The sequence below is a fragment of the Akebia trifoliata genome, chromosome 1, assembly GCF_017979445.1.
Source record: "Akebia trifoliata isolate Shusen 1 chromosome 1, ASM1797944v1, whole genome shotgun sequence".
Classification (NCBI taxonomy): domain Eukaryota; kingdom Viridiplantae; phylum Streptophyta; class Magnoliopsida; order Ranunculales; family Lardizabalaceae; genus Akebia; species Akebia trifoliata.
Window position 1 is genome coordinate 2,093,813 of NC_141375.1, and position 22,090 is coordinate 2,115,902.

The 22,090-nt window shown below is 33.2% G+C and overlaps 1 protein-coding gene across 3 annotated transcripts; it reads right to left on the reverse strand.

The window, feature by feature from the left end:
- Nucleotides 1-4,970: 4,970 nt before the first annotated feature.
- Nucleotides 4,971-18,613, reverse strand: LOC147410334 (Nucleoside diphosphate kinase family protein). Of its 3 annotated transcripts, none has more exons than XM_086433976.1 (5): nucleotides 18,456-18,613; nucleotides 15,698-15,922; nucleotides 10,058-10,168; nucleotides 8,693-8,805; nucleotides 4,971-6,238 (listed from the first exon to the last, which is right to left on the reverse strand). In XM_086433976.1, exons 1-5 carry the CDS (start codon nucleotides 18,506-18,508, stop codon nucleotides 6,207-6,209), a joined length of 534 nt encoding a protein of 177 aa, XP_086290102.1. In that variant the 5' UTR covers nucleotides 18,509-18,613; the 3' UTR covers nucleotides 4,971-6,206. The 3 variants fall into 3 exon arrangements, with proteins under 3 accessions (XP_086290102.1, XP_086290110.1, XP_086290119.1); XM_086433984.1 differs by having other exon boundaries at nucleotides 10,061-10,168; nucleotides 18,456-18,612; XM_086433993.1 differs by having other exon boundaries at nucleotides 15,698-15,930; nucleotides 18,456-18,555.
- Nucleotides 18,614-22,090: the final 3,477 nt, after the last annotated feature.

Here is a 22,090-nt window from a genome sequence, read left to right on the forward strand (position 1 = left end):
ATATTGTTACAATAAAACCTTGTAAAAAAGATCTAGGGTTTTAGTTAAACAAATCTCGTCTCTCTATTTCTCTTTGTCTTTAACCAAATTGTATGATATCATCGGTTTATGTGGAAAGTGATAATCAAATTACAAATAAATGATAATTTCATGCTCTCGGGGAGCATCTCCCAACATGGCTAAAAACTCGTTTTGATGTCTCGTCTCGTCAATGAACGAGATCGCGAGTCGTCTTGAACGAGATTATTACAATGCCTTAGTGTCAAAACAAAATATGCCTTTGAGATGACTTGTCAACTCATCTCGTTGTTGAATGATGCTGAGATGACTTGGACGAGATCTAAAACCATGTCTCCCACTAGGGATCTAGGATTGCTAATGTATTAGGTTTGTGGATTGGATAGAGGTCGATAAGAGTATTGGCTTCAGATAAAATCATATTTGATTAATAAGTTTAAATAAACAAAATATAAAATAAAATTTACATTATTTTCTATAATTCTATAAGATTGGGACATGATTAATCCAGAACCAAAATGTTAGGTTATCAAATTGGATCCTTATTGAAATCAAAATTTAGGATTCCGATCCAAAGTTATCCGATCAAAATGGATCGATTTTCCAAAATCTACTTCAATTAAATCTTAAGTCCCTATAAAATTAACGAACCATTTCAATTTTGGGAGGAATGTTTCCTCACTATTTTTTTCATGTAAAATTACTTGGGCAATCCAATTAAAGAAATATTTCTTGCTAGCATAACAACAAAGTTCGAAATTGGTAATTATTTGGTGGATTCAATTTGGTTAATTAAAAAAAGATTCATAATAAAATCGAGAAATTTTAGGAGAACAGATAAATGATTTTTTTAGAGTTGCTATTGGCACCCCAACTTTTACTTGTTACACCCTAATTTCTTAAATTATTTATCACAACCCAACTACAAATTAAGACACACACTTCAAACATTACAAAAATTTGGCTCAAATTATAATCGTAACATTACAAAACATCATGACATTCATTCAAACAAATTTCAATAGTTGTTTACAATTATGATTAGGCTCGTATAAAATCCTAAATCCAAAAAATAGAAATCTAGGAAATTAAAATAAGAGAAATTCTATTGACATCCCAACTTTTACTTATTTTTTGTCTTTATTTTATTTTCTTTATTTTTAATTGGGGTGTCTTAAACATGAGATTTTCATTGAAAAACCAATCATGGGGGCCGTTCAAATTAAGATGTCTACAAGTGTAAAAAGTAAAAGTTTAGGTGCTAATAACATCTCTCTCTCACTCTCTCTCTCTCTCATCTCAACATTAAAAAAAAAAATTATGACACTCGTTCAATCAAATTTCATAGTTGTTTACAATTATGATTAAGCTCGTATAAAATCCTATACTCAAAAAATAAAAATCTGGCAAAAAAACAAAAAAAGATATAGAAATTCTATTGGCACCCCACCTTTTACTTATTCTCAGCCAAAATAAAATTTTGATGGTGAAGATAAAAATCAATAGGTTAGCTCTTATTCGGAGAAATAAGAAATTTATAATTTGAAAATAAAAAAATCACAGAATTTTGCATATATGACTGGCTGAGGAATAATCCAGTGTTTGCCCATCCTGCTAATGGGCAGAGACGGGCAGAAGCACATTGGGCAGCGGGCAGGTCAGGTCGGTAAGATTAGTAGCGTATCCCGCGTTGCCCTAATCTTCCACTTAAGATTTCAACGACACAAAACAAAAGCTCTCCTTTTTTATAGAAGGATGGCTCATGTAAGAAGTTTTTATTTTTTGTATTTTAAATTTCATTTCGTGTCTGTGAGAATCAGGGTTGTCTATTGATGGGATCTGGATCAGGCTTGATTTAGGACCGATCCAATTCGATGTACAAAGTACAAATAATCTTCATATATTTGGATAAAATAAAATATATGTATAATTTTTCACATTTTATTAGATTAAAACCCTTTAACATGATTTATCAAAAATCAATCCGAAAGTTTTTTTTTTATACATCTATTTGAAATGGGATCATGGGACTAGTAGTCTCTACGATCGCAAGGCTCGATAGAAATTTTTCAAAATGCAAATTGGGTAAAGTTAGGATCTTTATTAGAATCAATCTGAATAATTTATTAAATTAGATTTTTATTAAAATTAAAATTTAAATTTATCGAAGACAAATGCTAAAGTGATCTCAAGATTGTACCTCACATCGCACATCATGACGTGAACATTAAATGATTTTTAACTCAAATCTTAATAAAAAACACCTATGATTCTTATACACTTTCACATCAAGATATGTGATATGAGATACACTCTTTATCGAAACAAATCATATTTTGAGTTTAATTCGATCTATTGAGATTCTTCGATTTCTTATATATAAGCAAAAGTCTAAAAATGAATTATTCAAATTTCAATGCTCCTAGAGAGAAGTTAAACTCTTTCTTTCCCCAGTAATGAGGCCCACCCAAGCACGTGAGATTGTCCAATCAATCACATGGGGTCCATGCCACGTTAGCACAAGTTAAGGGAAGCAGTTGATAATGGCACCATTGATGTGGTTAGGTAGATAAGTATTGGAGCCAAGTGTCACGACAATGATGTGGTGATAGTGTATCGGTTGGTGTTATGTTTGACACTTGTGTCAAAGATGTCAGGTTGACTCTTTATCTCAAGCTCTCTTCCCTACCTCCGTATTCATTTAAAATATATTTGCTAAGACTACCAAAAACATTGGAAACAACCATCTCTTTGATTACACTTTAAGTTTTATTTCTTAATTAAGCTTACTTTCAAGGATTTATTTTGACTTCTCTCTCTCAACACATGTTGTGTGAATAAATATCTTAGGCAAACCATGATAACTAAACATATCTCAAGATCAAGAATATATAAATATATTTATTTACAGTCAAACACTCAAGTAATTTTATTTTTTTTGTTGAGAGTTACTATTGCCACATCAACTTTTACTAACGCCACACCAAGTGTATGTGGTAATAAACCCATGAATTGGGGTGGCATTAGTAAAAGTTAGTGTGGCAACAGCAGCTCTTTATTTTTAAAACATATGCTTTTCAGTATTTTTGCCTTGATTCCACGAAATTTCCTTCTACTTAAATTGGTCGATATTTTTTTTCCATGTTTTAATCTTTTTTTGTTATTATATACATAGTCATGAAATTTTCCGATCTTTTCAAAAATTATTCCTAAGGGATTAGCCTATTAAATCAACTAATTAATAAATAATTTATATATTAATTATAAAATATGGTAATATATTTACCTTTCGTCCTTGAAAATTTATATCTTCAATATTCAAATCTCAAGAACATGATAGGAATTTTTAAGAGGTTGATGATGTAAGGTTTTAATAAGAAATTCAAAAACATCATTACTATATTCCCCAAAAAAATTCCGTATTTTTACAAAACTTTCTCAAATTTATCTGAATTACCAAATTGAAATTTGAAGCTTGGACAAATAATTACCAAACATGCTACTTATTTTCCTTGGGTCCTCGAATTTGTTTGTAGAAACTATATCGATTCCAAGCTTGGTGATAGTGACTCGAATGGTCAACTCCTACATCGGGATTGGTCATGATCTGTATACTATTTCACTATAACACATATCCATTTCATGGAATGAGGTGAGCAGTTTCAAATTCAAACCAAATATAACATCAGATTATGGGCAAGAATCAATTCTAAAATCATCATAAATATATCCTATTTTGTTTCATATTTTAGCTATTTTATTATTATGACAATGAAGTAATCACTTTTAGAATCCGAAACGTAACATCATGTAATAGACCCAAATCATATTCCAAAACTTAATCCAATCCTAGAATCAGAGCCAAATGTCTCCTTAATTCAAGAAAGATTTTGACATTCATTAAATCCCCCAAGTCAGAGATTGAGGGAAAAAACTTTGAAACGGCCAACCCACTTCAAAATTTTGAAGGAACCCTCTCCATTGAATTACACATGATGTTTTAAGGAGGTATTTCAAATTTTGATGGAAATATAAGGGCGTGAAATAAATTCAAAACACTGAGTATCTTGTAACGAAGAGGGTTCCTTCAAAATTTTGAAGTTGGTTGCCCACTTCAAAGTCAGATTCCGAGGAAGATATTTACCCTCAACCCCATGTGGTATGCTAGAATGCTCCAAAAGTTTCACACACCGAGAAGTTCCCGTCCCAATTTCCTCGAGATGAACGAAAAGGCCATAAGGGTACAAATGAATGGAGTGTAAAAGCAAACAAATGGGAATGGGAACACTTCATCCAAGATGTATAAAAATATACTAAAAGAACACCAACCATGTGACCTAATTTCAATAATAATTAGATCTAGTTCCTTCTACTACTCATCCGAATTTAGGGTTCCAAGATACTAAGCACTAAAGTGGATATTTTCCACCTTACCTTAAATAAACTAAGCACAGGAAGTTGTGATTACTATTTTTAGTAATTTGACTTGCTTCAATTTTTTAACTTCTTAAAGTAACTTTATAAACTGGTGTTTAGCATTTAGACACGTATGGCATGACGCCAAGGGATCATAACCTTTCGTTGAAAACATTATAAAATTCATGATATTAGGTTTATCCCCCTTTTAAAATATTAGATTAGATTTACCTTTTTGACCATAAGTCAACTTTGCATTTTCTTGATGAAAATGCTCTTTAAATACCTAAATTTAATAAATCAAAATTTCAATGTTAAATCATCAAGAAAAATCATTGTTCACTTAGGATCCAGGGGAGTAAACCTAATCATGTATTTAATAAGGGGGTAAATCTAATATCACCAATTTTACAGGGAGGTGTTTTTAAAATATCCTAATTAAATTTAAAACCCTCTTAATTAAAATAATCATTTTTACATCCATGCCACCTCTTAATTTAATGAAATAAAAGTATAAAATTATGTCTTCATGAAACTTTCGTCTTTTTTTTTTTTTTTTTTTTTGGGGTCCCTCTCATTATGAAGTGAAATGTGTGGTATAACAATGGAGACAACAAAGCCTTACCCATAAATTTAGGGCCTTTTTCCCTCCATTTAATTTTGCTTCAATCCATATCTTCTCTTAATTCAAGTATGATAATAAAATCAGAAATTATGCATAATATTAGAAAAGCTTAACTTTTTCATCACGAATAAAAGAACACACAATGAGCTTTCAACATTTTCATATCCTTGAATCACGTCTTATCTTTTATTTTATTTTTATTTTCCTAGTATTGAATATTGTCTTTTATTAATAAACTAAAACCTTCAGTGAATATATTAATTTATTCACATTAAAAAATTTATTACATAGCACTAGGACCCCCCACAAAATTGTGGGCTCTTACAAATACGTATTTTATTACTTATTAAAAGAATTTTAAAGGATAAAAATATTTAATAGTATTATAAATTTGCAAATTATTATTTCAAACAAGTTTGACATGAATGGGAGCATTTTCACACGAGTCCAACTTTGAAGAAACCCCCCTTGCATCATGACACATAACTTCTTGGATTTTATTTCAAGCCCTTACTTTTTTATAAATATTTGGGATACCTCCCTTAAAACACGTGTTATGATGCAAGGAGGGTTCCTTCAAAATTTTGAAGAGGATTGGCCGCTTCAAAGCTTTTTTCCTTTTCACAGACGCACACACACCAGAATATGTCCTACGATATCGACCAAAGTGCATAATGACAACCCATATATCATAATCTTTCTTACGGTCGTGGAAAAGCATGGTGAACAGTTTATAGAGAAATACCGCTCGGACAACATTTTGCATTGGAAGTATCTTCGATGGGACCATAGAGTGACAAGTCTCAAACGCCAACAAGTATGCTATGTATTGCTAAATATAATATGAATATATGACTAATTAGGACCAGAACCTAAGAACATCAGGGCTCAATTATGTGACCAAAGTCGGGTAGACTACTAATCAGCCTTGAGGACACACAGAAAATGAAAAAGGAGACAAGAAATTGACACATGAACAAGACTAAAAAACAAAAAGAAAACAACAACAACACAGAAAAAAAGTTCATTCGGATCAATTTCTAGAAAAAAGATGACTCTAATGTGTCCATTTGTGGCAAGAAGGCTGGATAATTAGAAACTTTAAAGAGAAGACAAGTTTGTACAAGGTAATCCTGTTGTTTACCTTTTACAGCTCATCATGTTTTGATTCACGTTCTTCTGCAGTGAAAAATACAAGTACATCATCAAAGAAGCAGATAGAACCTATAAATTACATAAAACAAGGAAAAGGAACATAAGTTGAAGACAAAAAAGAAAAAAAAAAAAATGTTGAGAACACCTACTACTATTGAAAAAATGTTTCAAGTAAGCTAAGTTGTGTATCTTATCTCAAGTCAGAGTATCCAGACAACAAATTACCATACTTATGGAAAATTGTGGTGCATTGGGTGAAGGAGGGATGAGGTGTAGATAGATGCATGGAACCCACTCAATAAATTAGAATAAATGATAGAAAGTAGTACAAATGTGCATACACAAGTACTAGACCCACAAAAGATTATTTAAAAACCATACAGAAAAAAGTTCTTTATATATAACCAAAAGCTTCTACTTAAATATATGTGCCAAAGATTACATGAATCGGGTGTTTCGATCATTGAGAAGATAAGTATGCAACTAGAATCTTAATGGGTAATGTTTGTCTTATCGTCAATATAGCATCTAATCTTCATATTTGGGTAAAAACCAGTAGGGAATATTAAATATCTTATCTTGCATGGAGTACCTAATCTATGTTGGACTCATAACACCAATTTCTAGTGTGACACCTCAAGATTTCTGTTTTTGCTTGTTTAGCTAAAATGTTTACCATAAGTTTATGAGATCTATTTTTCTAGTTCCAACTTTCTAGATAGAAAATACAACATAATATGTACATACTATACTGTCTAAAGGTATAATATAGAAATAATAAGATATCCTGTCACATTATTCATTGTTATCCTTACTATTGTATAAACCAACTGTTTGTTTGACATTATCTCTACAATATATCAACAATTTGGCTACTTCCCTCCCCACAAAAAAAAAAAAAAAACAGAACATAATATACTATCACCTTATATAATACAATTATTTAAGGCCAGTTATGTAATTCAATTGAGGGAATTTTGAAATATCCTTTGAACTGTTGTATAAAAGAGACAACACAGCATTCTTAACCTATCAAAAAAGAAAAAAAAAAAATACAAGGCATCCTTACGTTGCCCAAATTCCTAAAACTGCCACCCATGTATCTCTGCCCCCTTAAAAAGCAGTTTTTTTTTTAATATATATAATTGAGTTTTTCAAAATACCACAGCTTTCAATAAGTTGGTTTGTGATAAAAGAAAAAAAAAAATCATTTTTTGAAAGCTCTTGCCAAGATCTTTACACATTGTAGTCAAGGCAAGCGCCTTAGTGCACCTCAAGGCGGGGCGGAACGAAGGCGCCTTAATACATGTGAGGTGAGACAGTTTAAGTGAGGTGCACCAAGGAGTGCGCCTTGACAATGCCTCAGTCGAGGCGCAAGGTGCACTAGGCGTGTGCCTCACTAAAAATGAATTAAATTTTTTAATTCAGACAAGAATTACAGATTTGATTGTATATTTTTTACATACAAATAAAATTTATTTGGAAAGTTCAATTTTTTACCATTAAAAATATTAAATTTTACATTTGGTGATTTTTACTCAGCCCAAACCCGTTAGGATTTAGTTGACTTAGGCCCGGTAAGAGTATTGGGCTAGTCTAAGGTTGAGTCTGCCTTTTTAGGGTTTGGTTAGTGCTCAACCAAGCCTAACTAGAACCCACCCATTGACAAGCATAGTTGTGGTTTGCCTTAGCAACAACAACACATGTTGTTGAACCCTACTTCATTTGCTAATCACTAACCCTTTACTTATCAAAAAAAAAAAACATGTTGTTGGCCTACTTTTACTTCTTTTTCCTTATTCCTCTCTACTTCTTCCTTTACTATTGACTGTTCTTCCTCTTGAAGAGTTGAATGCTTTAACTTGTTTGTAAAAACTCACATTTATACATGTTATAATTGTAAAATATCTAGAACCTTTCACTATTTAATTTTTTAATTTTTTAATTTTTATAATTTTATTGTGCCTTACTCTACTTAGGCACTAGGAAGCCTTTGCGCCTTAAGTGCACCTTTCGCCCTTAACTACAACTTCTTTACAACAATATGCATTATTAAATATTTTTATTTAATTTAACAATTATTTTATTAAACATACAATATTTATTTCAATTAATTTTGTATAATGCCCTTAAAGACTTGAGTTTATGACTAGCAATGATGTACACAATAATAATAGTCATTTTACCCACCCATTAGCCTTTTCAAATAATTTCTTTTACTATATTTATCTGAAGAAATTCTATTGTCTAGGAAAACTCTATTTGACACATTAAAAATTAAAAATTAAAAAAAAAAACAATTCCAATACTTGAGCAGCACATGCATTGCACCGGCATCCCCCCAGTTTAAAGTATACTTCCAAGTCAAAAATCCTATTTTTTACGGTCCAATGAACTGACAATTTAAACATGATGGGAACCTGACATCAGTATCCTTATCAATACAACTTAGTATTGAAATAAAGAATAAGATCTGACCTGTTGAGAACATCTTCCCAAAGAAGAACGAAATCTCTCTTGCAGCAGACTGAGGAGAATCTGAACCATGAACGCAATTCATTTCTGAATCCATGCCGCACATGGCTCTAATACTGGGAATGAACAACAGAAACCATCACAAGAAAAACAAGGAACATGACCTCTGAAGGATCTGTGACATTAGACCGAGAAACCACGACAAGGGCTATCAATGGATCAGATAAGACCCAAAATCCAATATGTTCCATACTGATAACTTATCAGATTGGTTTTGGATCAACCATCTTCCTAACCGATAGAGACCCAATCCAATACTCAGCTTTAAATATATAAATGATGTATATTTATATTTTATTTAGATATATGGTGTATGCTATATTTTATATATTCTTTTATTAAAAATCAAATCAGATTGGATTAGGACCAATTCGTAAATATTGATTTTTCGGATTGGATCCAGAAGAAAACATGTCATGTCAGATCAGTTCCAGACCTGAAAATGATAGGTCCGGATCTAATAAATTCCCAAAAGGATCAGTACTAATTTGGTATCAATCCAATCAGAACCCGAACCATTGACCGCCCTAACCACAATGCCCACAAAGCATTGAATTCTAAATCGAAAGTAGTATTTATTAATTAGAGACAGCATATGATTTTTAAGCCTATTACTCATATGCCAAATACATGGAGCATAGGCAGGTGGATTTGGTATGTTCCAATGGGTAGTGCCACCAAGGATATTTCCCAGAAAAAACCAGATAAGATGATCCTAACTAACCAGTCCGATACATCAACTTCTTTTCTACAGACTGGCTAATAAAGGGCAAGGAAACATATATTGACAGAATAATTCAATAAGGCTCAATATATGGGGTGATTAGGAGACTCCAAGATCAGGCGCATTGATGAATTGTTTAAACCAACCTGCATATAAGCAACATGGGCAGTAGATGAGGCATTATGAATTTTCATTAAAAAAGAAAATTATTGTATATATCACCTTCAGAAATCATGCAAACTGTTGAATTATTTCAAAAGTAAATGAACAAGTTTGTATATGTTTCTACTTTTGTAGTGTGAAAATCATTTTGAATGTTTGAAGATTTCATATATATTATGTTACCAACTTTGGCCAGATACAAAATTTTGATATGAAATCTCCAAGGACAATAGAAATGGTTTAACCTAATGAAATTTTTGTTGCACACATGATTGGAATCATCTTTTTTATGTTTATATCACATAATTTAGAGTTATAAAACAATTTATCTGAACCTTAGCATCAACAAAGAATAGAATTACATTTAGATTGAGGTAACAATGCATAATAAAAGTAGTAGAACTTAGAACAACGACAAGAACCACCTGTCAGGGTGTGTAATCTTAGCTTTCCTTGCATCAGTAGGTCCAATCAAAGCCCGCCAATCAGCAATTGCATTCAACTTCTCCAAAACCATAACAAATACCGGGCCACTGATAAAATTCACAAATCATTACGAACAAGGATGCAAATTAATGCAGGGTGCAGGAAAAAAAGTATTTAGATTGCCAAATCCACAGATGCAAGCATAATTGCAAATATGCAACGCAGCTGTGAAGTGGATATATGTGACAAGTGCAATGCACGTATGCATTATGGAATGCATAGACATACTCATAGATGTCAGTTACAACATCAATCTAATATGTGATTTTCCATTTCACAATTTCAATCTGTTAACCAACCAACTCCAAAAGACCTATCTGTTGGAGAAGGAGAGAACTATGAATATAAGAGGGTCAAGGAGCTTCTGGGGCATAACACACCTAAGAGTGGAGTAAAATATGCACTCAACACTCCCCCTCACCTATAAGAGTGGAAAGAATCAAATCTGTGACCTATACAAACCTAGCGCTCTGATACCATGTTAACCAACCAACTATTCCCAAAGACCAATCTGTTGGAGAGGAGGAGAAGTATGAATATGAGAGGGTCAGGGGCCTTAACTGGGGTACGACACACCCGAGAGTGGAGGAAAATATACACACAACAAAATCAAAATAAATAAGTCAAGAATATAGAGGGGGTCCAGGCAACATGCACAACATTGATTTGTTAACTCTAATGAGAGGAAAATTGACAGGCAACAATCCTAACCCTGCAAATATTAAAGACTATTGTGATAGGAGGCACAGATTCCACGTAGCTTGAAGGCTGGCAAATAACTTAAAGAGAGATTCAAAGCTCCACATTATTCAATTCACTTCAATTTCATTCATAGAAGCACCTTCATGGATGACGAATTGATCAAATCTAATATGCCCTCTGTCAAACTAATTTTAGTTTTTGAGAAAAATCATTTTAACTCAAGTTTCTAAAGCTTAGTATCTTGGTTGTTTATTTTAGTATTGAATCAACCATCGGAATGATCCAAAAATGAGTAACAGAATGGCAAAGAAAAAAATATTACAGAATGCTATCAAAAGGCATGAAGAAGTGCAGACGAATGTCGAGAAAGCATATATTAAGAATTGCTTAACTGCAGAGAGGCCATATTCTAAAGAGTAATCACAAATAGAGTAACCAATGAGAATGAAAAAAGAATGATAATCCTATCCTTCTCTGTCTGAGATGTTAAAGTTTCAGTCCCATTTTTTTTCCCTATTTGTGCAATCAATCAAAACTATGTGGCATAGACATGGACATGTGTGTTGTCATCGAAAATCATCACTAATACAGAATGTAGAACACACTGACATCGAGTAACCTGTATACTTACATGTTGAAGAGTATAATTTCCAAAATACTTTGTTGAGGGATAAAATCCTTTCCCATTTAGACTATTTATTTCACACCAATCAGTGCGAATCTCGAGGTGGGCACATGACATTATTTGAAGAGGACTCTATCTAATTAGGGAAGAATCCCAATTTAAGAGGATTCTTCCCCTTTAGATAATTCTTTATTTGGATAAGGGTTAAAATGAAAAATTATAATTTAACTAGGATTAGGATTTCTTTCCTAGGTATTAGGGTTTTTCTTTTATTTAAAGGGCTGAAGATCATTGTAAAAAGGAGAGAGATGGGAGGAGGTCATGTAACGGAGATTGAATATAGTGGAATGGCTCCCCGAGGCCGTAGGCACGTTTGCCAAACCATGTAAAAAAATCCTCGTGCTCTTTACTTTTTCATATTTTCCGATTATTTTGTGGGTTTAATGGTGAGATCTTGATTCAACTCATGATGTCGAGTCCAAGTCCCCCCTTAATTGTACTCAGATTAAACCCCAAGTAATAATTAGCCATTTTTTCCTGATAGACTGGACTTAAACTGAACCTAAGAATAGAATTTAATAACTTTACCTTACAACCGGGCTTAGATTGAGCCCCCAAGTACACCATTTAACCCGGTGGAACATATTTCCACTTTGTGCACGGACCTATCAACAACGAGGTCGGGGTTCCTTTTTGTGTTCTAGACTAACAATGAGGTCGGATTCACTATTATATACCCATCAAGTCCCCAAAAATATACTTGGATTGAACCCCCAAGTAGAATTTTAATAACCTTACCTTATAGATCGGGTTTAAATTAAGCACCCCCCCCCCCCCACACACACACACACACCAAAATATATATATATATATATATATATAATATATATATATATATGCCACAATGGAATTGAGAAATAAATTAAACCGTTAAACTCAATAGAATCTCTAGACTTGACTGAGTTGGACATAGAAATCAGCCCCCAAGTTTTCCTTTGTCAGACCATCCAAACAAAGCAAATTGGATCACATGGGATCAATTTTATGGGCCCAAACTGAGCCCTCGAACATTAGCCCCCGCATTGCTTTTATGTCGAGTTGACTTCAGAAAAAAATTGGATCAGCCCCTGAGCAACTAATTGGCTCAATACGACTTGTTGGGAATTGGGGGTTCCCCTTGTCATTCTTACCTTGTGTTTTCTTATACAAGAATATTGGTTTCAATATACATCAAATATTGATGTGTACGCCCCGCACCCCAAGTTACTCTTTTTTCCCTTTTAAGTTGTTACCTTTAACAAATAGGATATGTGTTCAATGTATATCAAAGTTGATGCACGTGACAAACATCAAATTCAACCCAACATCCATTTACCATTAACTACATATTTATGCTTACTTTTTAAAAGAAAGTGATCTCACACATCATTAACGATGTACCGACTTTACACTCAAATTTACCATTTGTACTTTTCTAATCTTTAACCTCCAACAACATTTTACAATGATACACATAAAAAATTGATGTGTTGTGGGACATTTAATTTCATTAACTCCTTTAATTTAACTTCTAGCAATACGTAAAAAATTGATGTGATGCAGACTTTTAATTTTCCTTTTCTATGTTCCTAACTCAGTTAAATCAACTCGATTAAGTCGATAATTAAGTAACTCTACTTATCGAGTTGAGTCTGGATCGAGCCCCCACTTATTTCATTCGACTCGATCGAATCTCCAAATTACAAATTGGGTCAAATTGAACCCGCATGATTCAATTGAGTCACCGAACCACAAATCAGACCTATTAACAAAATTGATCCCAACGAACATCAAATTTGATGCCAAGCCTTTACTTTTTATAACTTATATCACAATTCCATTATCAAGATGGGGTCCCAATTTATTTTTGACTCTTTAGCTATTATATTTTATACATGTTCAAAAACATGAGGTTGATGCATAGGCCACACCTTATTCAACCCACATGCATCAAAATTGATGTGGTAGGAGACACTCAATTTTACCAAATTCATATCAGCCTTTAGATGTTACTGTTTGGTTTTACCAAAAGAGGATTTCAAGGAATATGATAAAATGAGGTGTAGATCTGGCATCGAAGTAGATCCAAACCTCAATTAACCCTCTCATGCTTCTGCCCAGATTTTTCAATAGGGGTTTCAATGCACATCTAACTTTACATTCATTGATGCACCTCAAAACATTTTCCTGTTTTAATTCGATTTTCATGTTTTATGAACACTTACACAGCAACAAGGTTTTTAATAGATAGGAATTTAATATGAATACCTGGTGGATTCCTGGTTGCATCATTCTTCTTAAGAGAAATTTTTCATTGCACGTTACCTTCTCTCACCTTCCATTACACGTGTGGTCACCAATTCCTTCTTAATCACACTACCTTCTCAAGCCTTCCACACATGAAACCTTCTTACACACTTTTTTTTTGAAGAGTTCCTTCCGACACACTTCATACACATTAAAATAGTAAGCACCGCCTGCACAACAATTCCTTCCTCACAGCACGGGCACATGAGTAAACTTAGATCTGAGAGATTGTGGCTCGTGTGACATTTTTACCCTCACATGGTTACAACCCCCCAACCCCCTCCCTAAAAAATTGATGTGTATCTCAAACATCAAATCCCAATGAAGTTAACAAAAACAAAGGTTTCCATACATCAAATGTGATGTATGGGCTATGTACCAAATCAAACCTCCTATACATACCTTATTTGTTTCCTACTACAAATAAGGACCATGGAGCCCAGTTGTACCATCTTCTTGAATAGTAACATCTAATCCTCTTTTCGAATCCTATACTTGAGGTGAAGTAAGCTCAAGTAGGTTAAGACTCGGTTCATTTTGGGAACTGAGTCCTACTCTTGGTCGATTGGTACACAAAAAGGAAATCCGACCTCTTTGTTGGTCGGTCAACACATAAAAAAAGACTTGGTTTCTCTCAAGGAACTGAGCTTGACCCTCAAATTGGTCGATTTATTAGACAGAAAGTCTTGGATCATTTTGGGATCTATACCCGACTTTTAGGACAATCAATTTTATTATTAAAACCTCGAATTATTATGGGAGTTCAACCAAGTGGAAAATCATATTTGCACTAAATAGGGAAGAAGATAAGCTCGAAAGCTCAAGGAAGCATACTAATTCGGAAATCAAGGATGGTGCTCATTTAGGAAGGATAAGCAGAAGCTACAGAGTTCTCGAAGACGGATCTTAGTACATCAATTTCCACCTTTGAGAGGGGGTTACTGTGGATGGATAAAATCTTCTCCATCCAAATCATTTATTTCACACTAATCAGTGAGAATCTCGAGGTGGGCATGTGATATCATTTGAAGAGGACTCTATCTAATTAAGGAAGAATCTTAATTTAAGAGGATTCTTCCCATTTAGATCATTCTTAATTTGGATAAAAGGTAAAAGGGAGAATTGTAATTTAACCAGTGTTAAGATTTCTTTCCTAGGTTTTAGGGTTTTTCTATTTAAATAGCTAAAAGCCATTGTAAAAGGGAGAGGGACGGGATGAGGAGGAAGACTCAGAAGAGAAGGTCATGTAACAGAGATTGAATATAGTGGAATGGCTCCCAGAGTCCGTGCATGTAGGCACATTTGTCGAACCACATAAAAAATCTTCTTGTTCTTTACTTTTTCCATGCTTTCCGATTATTTTGTGAGTTTAATGGTGAGATCTTGATTCAACTCATGATCTCGAGGTGTATCACAAAATACACCTCTACATGTTCATCTTAATTCTATCATATAGAAATAAATTATTTAGATAATTGAATAAACATTAAAATAATAGTTAATCATTCGAGCAAATTGAGATTTGGTTGGAAAAGAATGTATGCATGTGTTCAACGTGGGAAATTCTAAGAAAATGGACTATCATCATTACAAATATGAAAAATAACTTGAGAATGTAACTGAAAAAATAACTTGGGAAATTCTTTTGGTGGGATTTTCTTTGAGAACTTCGTGTTCAAGTGGGATGAGTTATGCCTTTTGTAATTTTGTAAGGGCAGGGTTCTCCCTTTGACTTATTGCCTTTGTAGTCTCAAGGTTTTTCTTCTTTTGTTCTTCTCTTTGTAAGTTGGCCATCTCATCGTTCTGTTTCTCTTTTGTTTTTTAATAAAATCATACTTAACAAAAAAAAAATGTAACTGAAAGAAAATATAGCAACAAATGATTAAGACAGATCACAAGATACCTCGTCATGTACTTGACAAGGTTAGGAAAGAAGCTCTTATCAGAATGCTCAGCATAAAAGTCTGTCACATTGCCCTCGTCAAGCTGAACCATCATCTCCTTAAGGATACTGAAACCGGATTGATGAATAACATTTTTTATCTTGTCTGTGTAGTTGCCAAACAAACCATCCGGTTTTATCATCGCCAATGTTTTTTCATTCTTAGTACTTGCACAGCTTGTACATCTGTACTCCTTGAAGCAAATTAAAATTGCAAGATAGTGAGGGGAATAAAAGCATACATTGACACAGAAATCTCTATAGCAAAAAAAGTTTTATTTATAATAACATGCACTTATTAGTTACAATTATGGTAAAATAATCAGGATTTCTATAAACTATTAGAACAGTCTAAGAGAAATGCTAGTAGTATTCACGGAAGTAGGGGGAAAAAGCACCTACTCGACCATTTTGATGGACATGTTTCAATGTCAGGCTCTTTTGTTATTTGCAATGGCCATGTGTCCAACAAAGACAATGAATAGGTGCTTTATGTTACTTGCGTAAACAGTATCAATGATCATCTAAAATTACATTTAACTAAATATGCTAACTATTGAGACACAAATTTTCATGGAAGATCGCAGGCAAACAAAAGTTTTAATGAGGCCAGGAGATCCATTTGTATACAATGGAGATCAAGGTATATCAATCAATCAACTAAAATTAGACATTGAGGAAAAGATTTTCACTAAACAGAATAAGCTAATTTAGCGAACACAATATATAAAACGGCATTTAGTTTACTTTTATAGAATTAAATAGCGAGAAACACTATCGTGCAGTAATCCATTGCCCCTATGTCATCACCACAATTATCACCAATGCGTAGGCGCTTTTATGTCATCTTGCGTAAGTAGCACTAGTGATCATCTAAAATTACATTTAATTACATATACCAATAATTAAGATACAAATTTTCAATAAAGATTGAAAGGGAAAAAAAAGGTTTTAATGAGGCCAAAAGATTCCTTTACATACAATGGAGATCAGGTAGATCAACCAACTAAAGTTATACGTCAAGTAAAGCTCTTCATTAAAGTAGAATAAGCTGATTTAGTGCACGCAATAAATAAAGCTGCAATTAGTTTACATTCATAGCATTAAATTGAGAAAAACTATCCTGTAATAGAAAAAAGGATTAAAGATCTAAAGTTTTGACTAGATGATCAGAATTGATGGAAAAAAAATACTAATTGCAGATACTAATCAAAGAACAGGGAAGATAAAAAAGACTTCTAAGGGTATGTTTGGTAACACTTCTGAAGTCTGAAGTCTGTTTTCTGAAATCTGGAATCTGAAATCTTATTCTGGAAAAGTTGTTTGTTTATCATTTTTAAAAGCTTCTGGTTACAAATAAAATTTTAAAACATAATGGAATGGCCATTGAAAATATTACCCTTTTGGAATTCTAATAAATTGTTAACCGAAAAACATAACATGTCATGCATACTGAAACCATCCACACATTTAATTTCGATTTCTAATAAATCAAACACCCAAAAAGTATTGTTTTCAATTTGAATTCATACTTGAAAAATTATATTCCAACAAGGTAATACCCAAACAATAAATAATCATTCATTTTCTAGTTGAAAAATATAGGGTTTTAGGGTTCGTATAAAAATATAGGATTTTCGAACACGAAACGAGAGAAAGAGGAGAGACCTTAACAACACAGTTGTAGAGGAAGGAGAGGTAAAAAAGTTAAAACTAATGGTTTTAGGGTTCGTATAAAGAAAAGATAAATGATAGAAATTAGGATTTTGAGGAGGGTATTTTAAGAATAAAAAATAAAAAAAATCAGATTTCAGAAGTTTCATCCAGCATCCCTCCATCACTGGTTCAAAACTTCTGAATTTTGATTCTAAATTTTGAAATTTGAACCAAAACAAATGGAAATAAAACTTCTAAAGTCTGAATTTTAAAGGTGGACCACTTCCATTCAGATTTTAGAAGTGTTACCAAACACACACTAAGTGAATGTGGAGATAATGAGCTCAAGAGATCTAAATATCAGAAAAATATAGGATCTTCGAATGCAATCCCTACATGTTGCGGAAAAGAAAATAGAAACAAGTTTTAATTAAATAGCAGAAAATTGTCTATGAAATAGACCTAAACATCAAATAATCAAGAAATAAATGATAGTTAACTTCAGATCATGCAGACGGACACAAAAAACCTAGATCAATATCAAGATCAAAATTATAAGAGAAAATCGGAAGTTCTCAATAGAATTGTAGAGTTTCAGTGATATTTTCAGTAAAGAACCATGCGGAGCTGAAATCTATCTACGAAATAGACCTAAGCATCAAATACTAACGAAATTGATGTCAGTTAGCTTCAGATTGTGCAGATGTGCAGAACGAACCTAGCTCAAGATTGAGATAAAAAAAAATTCAGAGAAAATCAGAAGTTTTCGATCGAATTTTTGAGTTTCAGTGATATTTTCATCTACGAATCATGCACAACATCAAGGAATTACATTTACAGAACAATCTCTAATGAATCGAAATTTAGAAAATAAAAATCGAGATCAAATTAAATGTTTCACTAAAGATCATAAATAATCCATAAGAAATCACATAGAAAAAAAAAAACAATTAGACAGCCATTCGATCGATTAAGAGCTTTAACATCAAATGGCATTGAAAGAAATAAGAAGAAACCCTAAATTTCGAAGAAAAATATGGGGGCGGAGATCAACTTTGCTTACCTACTAAGCAGAAACGTCGAGAGGAGAAGAAAGAAAATTAAAACTCTTGCCATGATCAAAGATGAGCGGGAAAATGAAGTAAAGCACGAAAAGCTACGATTGTAAATTTGAAATGCTAATCTATATAGGGCAATGTGAAATGACGGAATTACCCTTTAATTCATGAAGTGCACGAATCTCTCTGTCTTCAAAGCCCAATTCAACCGGGAAAAGGCCTAACTAAAGAGGGCTAAAAGGTGCCACTTGGCACACTCTTTGGGCCCATTGATATACCCACCTTGATCTGGACCTATAAATCGAAAGTCATCCTAATTGACGATTTAAAGCCTTTGGATTCGATAATGAAGCATCGATTTATTGAGGTTTCATGACATTTGAAAATCAAATAAATCAAACAGGAAAAACTACTTGACTCATCACTTGTCCCTCCCCTTATTGCAATTCATTCTAATCTGATAAGTTTGGATCTGGATTGGAGATTGGGATTTTGAAACGGATCCAATTCGATAGCATATTCGATTAATTCCAAATCAATCATATCTTGATCCGATAAAATGTGAGAAAGTGTGTAATTATACTATAAATGAAGTTTATATATGTGTTGTATAACAAATCAGATTTGATCCAATTTGATAAATTTGATCAGATAAGAGCTTAATCCGATTCATATTGGATCGATTCCGAGTCTGATTTAATGCTTATCCGAGGGGTCTAGATGGGCCCTGATTTGATCTGATCAGAACTCAATCCATTGACTTCCCTATGACAAGTATGTTGTCGAATATCTGGGTCACTGAAGACTCAGATCCTAGGGATTTTTACTGTTGGAATTACTAGGAATATCTTGCAATCTCAGCCGTTTGAATATAGTATTTTCCTTATGAGGAGCGAAAAATTCACATCTATATAGTGATTACAATGGACTGGAGTGGCCCAACCTTCAATGGACCGGGCCTGGACATGCATATTTTCTGTAGGCCTGATCCGATTACTAATGCTGAAGTGACCTCAAGATTATACCTCATATCGCACATCTTGACGTGAAAGTGTGTAGGAATCATAGATGTTTTCATCGAATTACAAGTCAAAAAAGCATATATTCACGTGAGGATGTGCGATATGAGGTACAATCTTGAGGTCACTCCAGCACTACTTGGCCGAGTAGTCTCGGCTCAACCCAGTTACTCTACTTTATTTGATCATCTAATCACAACCATCCAATTTGAATACAACTTTTGATTTCATAATTGGAATCCAATAGATTTAACTTGATTCCAACTCATGTCAGCTCTTAATTTGCTTATTTCTTATGAGAGTCTCTATTGGCACCCCAACTTTACTTATTACATCACAATTTTCTAAATTATTTATCACACCCCAATTTACAGTTAACTCACACCATTCAAATATCGCAAAGGTTTGGCCTAAATTATTATCTCAGCATTTATTGAATCTAAGAATATGTTTCCATCTCAACCATAGCTTTTGATGAAGTTCTAGAGAGTTAAACTTGCAAATGCAAAAGTTTTCCACCGCAAATGATTTGCAATACTTTTTGGACTATAAACTATTTGTTGAAATTTGTGAAGGGTGACTCCCCCCTTTGACATACTCTCCTGACGTGACATGTATTAGAATCATAGATTTTTCATTAAGATGCACAATTGCACATCTCTATAAATATATGCAATTATGTATTCCGAGAAAAAAAATCTATGATTCTAACACATGCCACATCAGAAAAATATGGGGGAGAGTGTCAGAAAATCACAACCCTACGTTTAATCAATAAATGGTGGACCCTTAAAACTAGTGTGGAAGGACCACCAAAGCATTTATTTAGAAAAGTGACAAGCATGTAAAATGATTCCCCTTTGTAGAATAATTACTAAAATGAATTGAAGTCCAGGGCACAAAAAAAATTGTACCATCCACAAAAGAGTACATTGCTTTAGGAAAGTAGAATCAATTCAGGACCAATTTCCATCGTGTATAGGTCCCAACTTAGCGTAGTACAGTCATTTTCGGACCATTGAATCATTCCCTTTTTACTAAAAATGTTGGTTTCAGTACTTTATCTGTGGACCACCAAATCATTTTAGTGGGATTTCAAAATAATATGTTAAACCCCTCGTCAAAGTAATGGAGATAGGGGTGCAAACTGGACCGGATAAATTCGATAATCGAATCAATCCAAAGTCTTTTGGATTTAATTAGTTCAGATTGAGCATGCTTTGGTATGGATTGTAAAAGAAAATTGATTGATTTGATTCAGTTCCAAATTATGGGTATAGTAGAATCAAACCAATTTTTATATTTGTTATAATATATATACTTAAAAGACAAAAGATAAAAATATTTAAATAATATTCAAAGTCTCAAACCCTTTTCTTAGTTTCTTTCATCTATTCTCTCTTCATCAAGTTCTTTGAGGAAAACCTAGCCGTTCGTCTTCCTCACCTCACCAGTCGCCACTTTTCTTAGTTTCTTTCATCTATTCTCTAATTTTTTTTATGATTTTCATTTTTAATGTGTTACGCGTGATGCTTTGTTTATGTTGAAATAATAAGTATATTGATGCTTTGTTTATATATGTTATGTGTTATACGTGATGTTTTGTTTAATATTTATTTTGTTTAGTTTTAAGTTTAACTATTTTAATTTTACTATTGAGAATAATAAGTATGAGAACCGAAAATCAATCTGAACCAAATTTGATTTGGATTGGTTCGGTTCTATAGGGTAATTGGATTGGTTCGATTCAAAATTTGTAGAATCGATAATATTTGATTCGATTCCGATTTTACCACAAATCTGAACCATATACACCCCTAAATAGAGCTACACCTCTAAAAGTCGAAAGCCTATACAGTGTCATGTTTCTATAGATAGGAACAATGTCGTCATGGCATGATTTTATTAGGAAATGATGTGGATAGATAAGGTGAACCTCAAAGTAGGGTTTCAAGGCTTCCTCGCCAGATGTCTCCTCAAGGCGGTGCACCACACCTAACGGGGGCAAGTCCATGTAGGCACCACAGATACGATTTGTGCTAACATATTGACGATTCTCTAACATCGTAACAAACTCTAGTCATGTATACTCTCTCATGTGATCCAATGAGCAGATGCCACGTAAACAAGAGGTGTAACGGAGTCGATCATGTGACAGGTGTACTAAAAACGCTTTACAATGCCATCTTTCGACGTGTTTCCGACATCAAACTTACATCATCAACATGAAACAAATGCATTAAACTGCATGATCGGCTTGATTAGGAGCCTGAGGTGTTTTAATCATCAATTAAAACATGCCACATAGACACCTATCCTACTTTATATTAATGGGACACCGCATTGGATCCTGAGTCCACCTCTAAAAGTATTTCATCTCAAGATTCGTTTTCTTATATGGTCAACGATTTGATAATTGATAGCTCATGATACTCTACGTGGTATTATAAAAAACAAATGGCTATGAGCCTAAGATATAACTGTTCTATCCATTTTATTAGGTAAGCTACAGTAATATAAAATCTTGTAAAAAGATATTAAAAAAAAATGAATTTGGATCCGTTGACTCATGAAAAACATCTCATAAAAAAAACCACTCATATATATTTCAACAATCGTTA

Bases quoted from the DNA above. Each gene is read 5' to 3' on its own strand.
- LOC147410334 (XM_086433976.1), bottom strand. From the start codon at position 18,508: ATGGCAAGAGTTTTAATTTTCTTTCTTCTCCTCTCGACGTTTCTGCTT. The intron at 15,923-18,455 runs GTAAGCAAAGTT...CAAGGAGTACAG, and splicing joins TCGACGTTTCTGCTTAGTAG to ATGTACAAGCTGTGCAAGTA. The intron at 8,806-10,057 runs GTTCTTGTCGTT...GTTCATTCCCAG, and splicing joins ATTACACACCCTGACAGGTG to TATTAGAGCCATGTGCGGCA.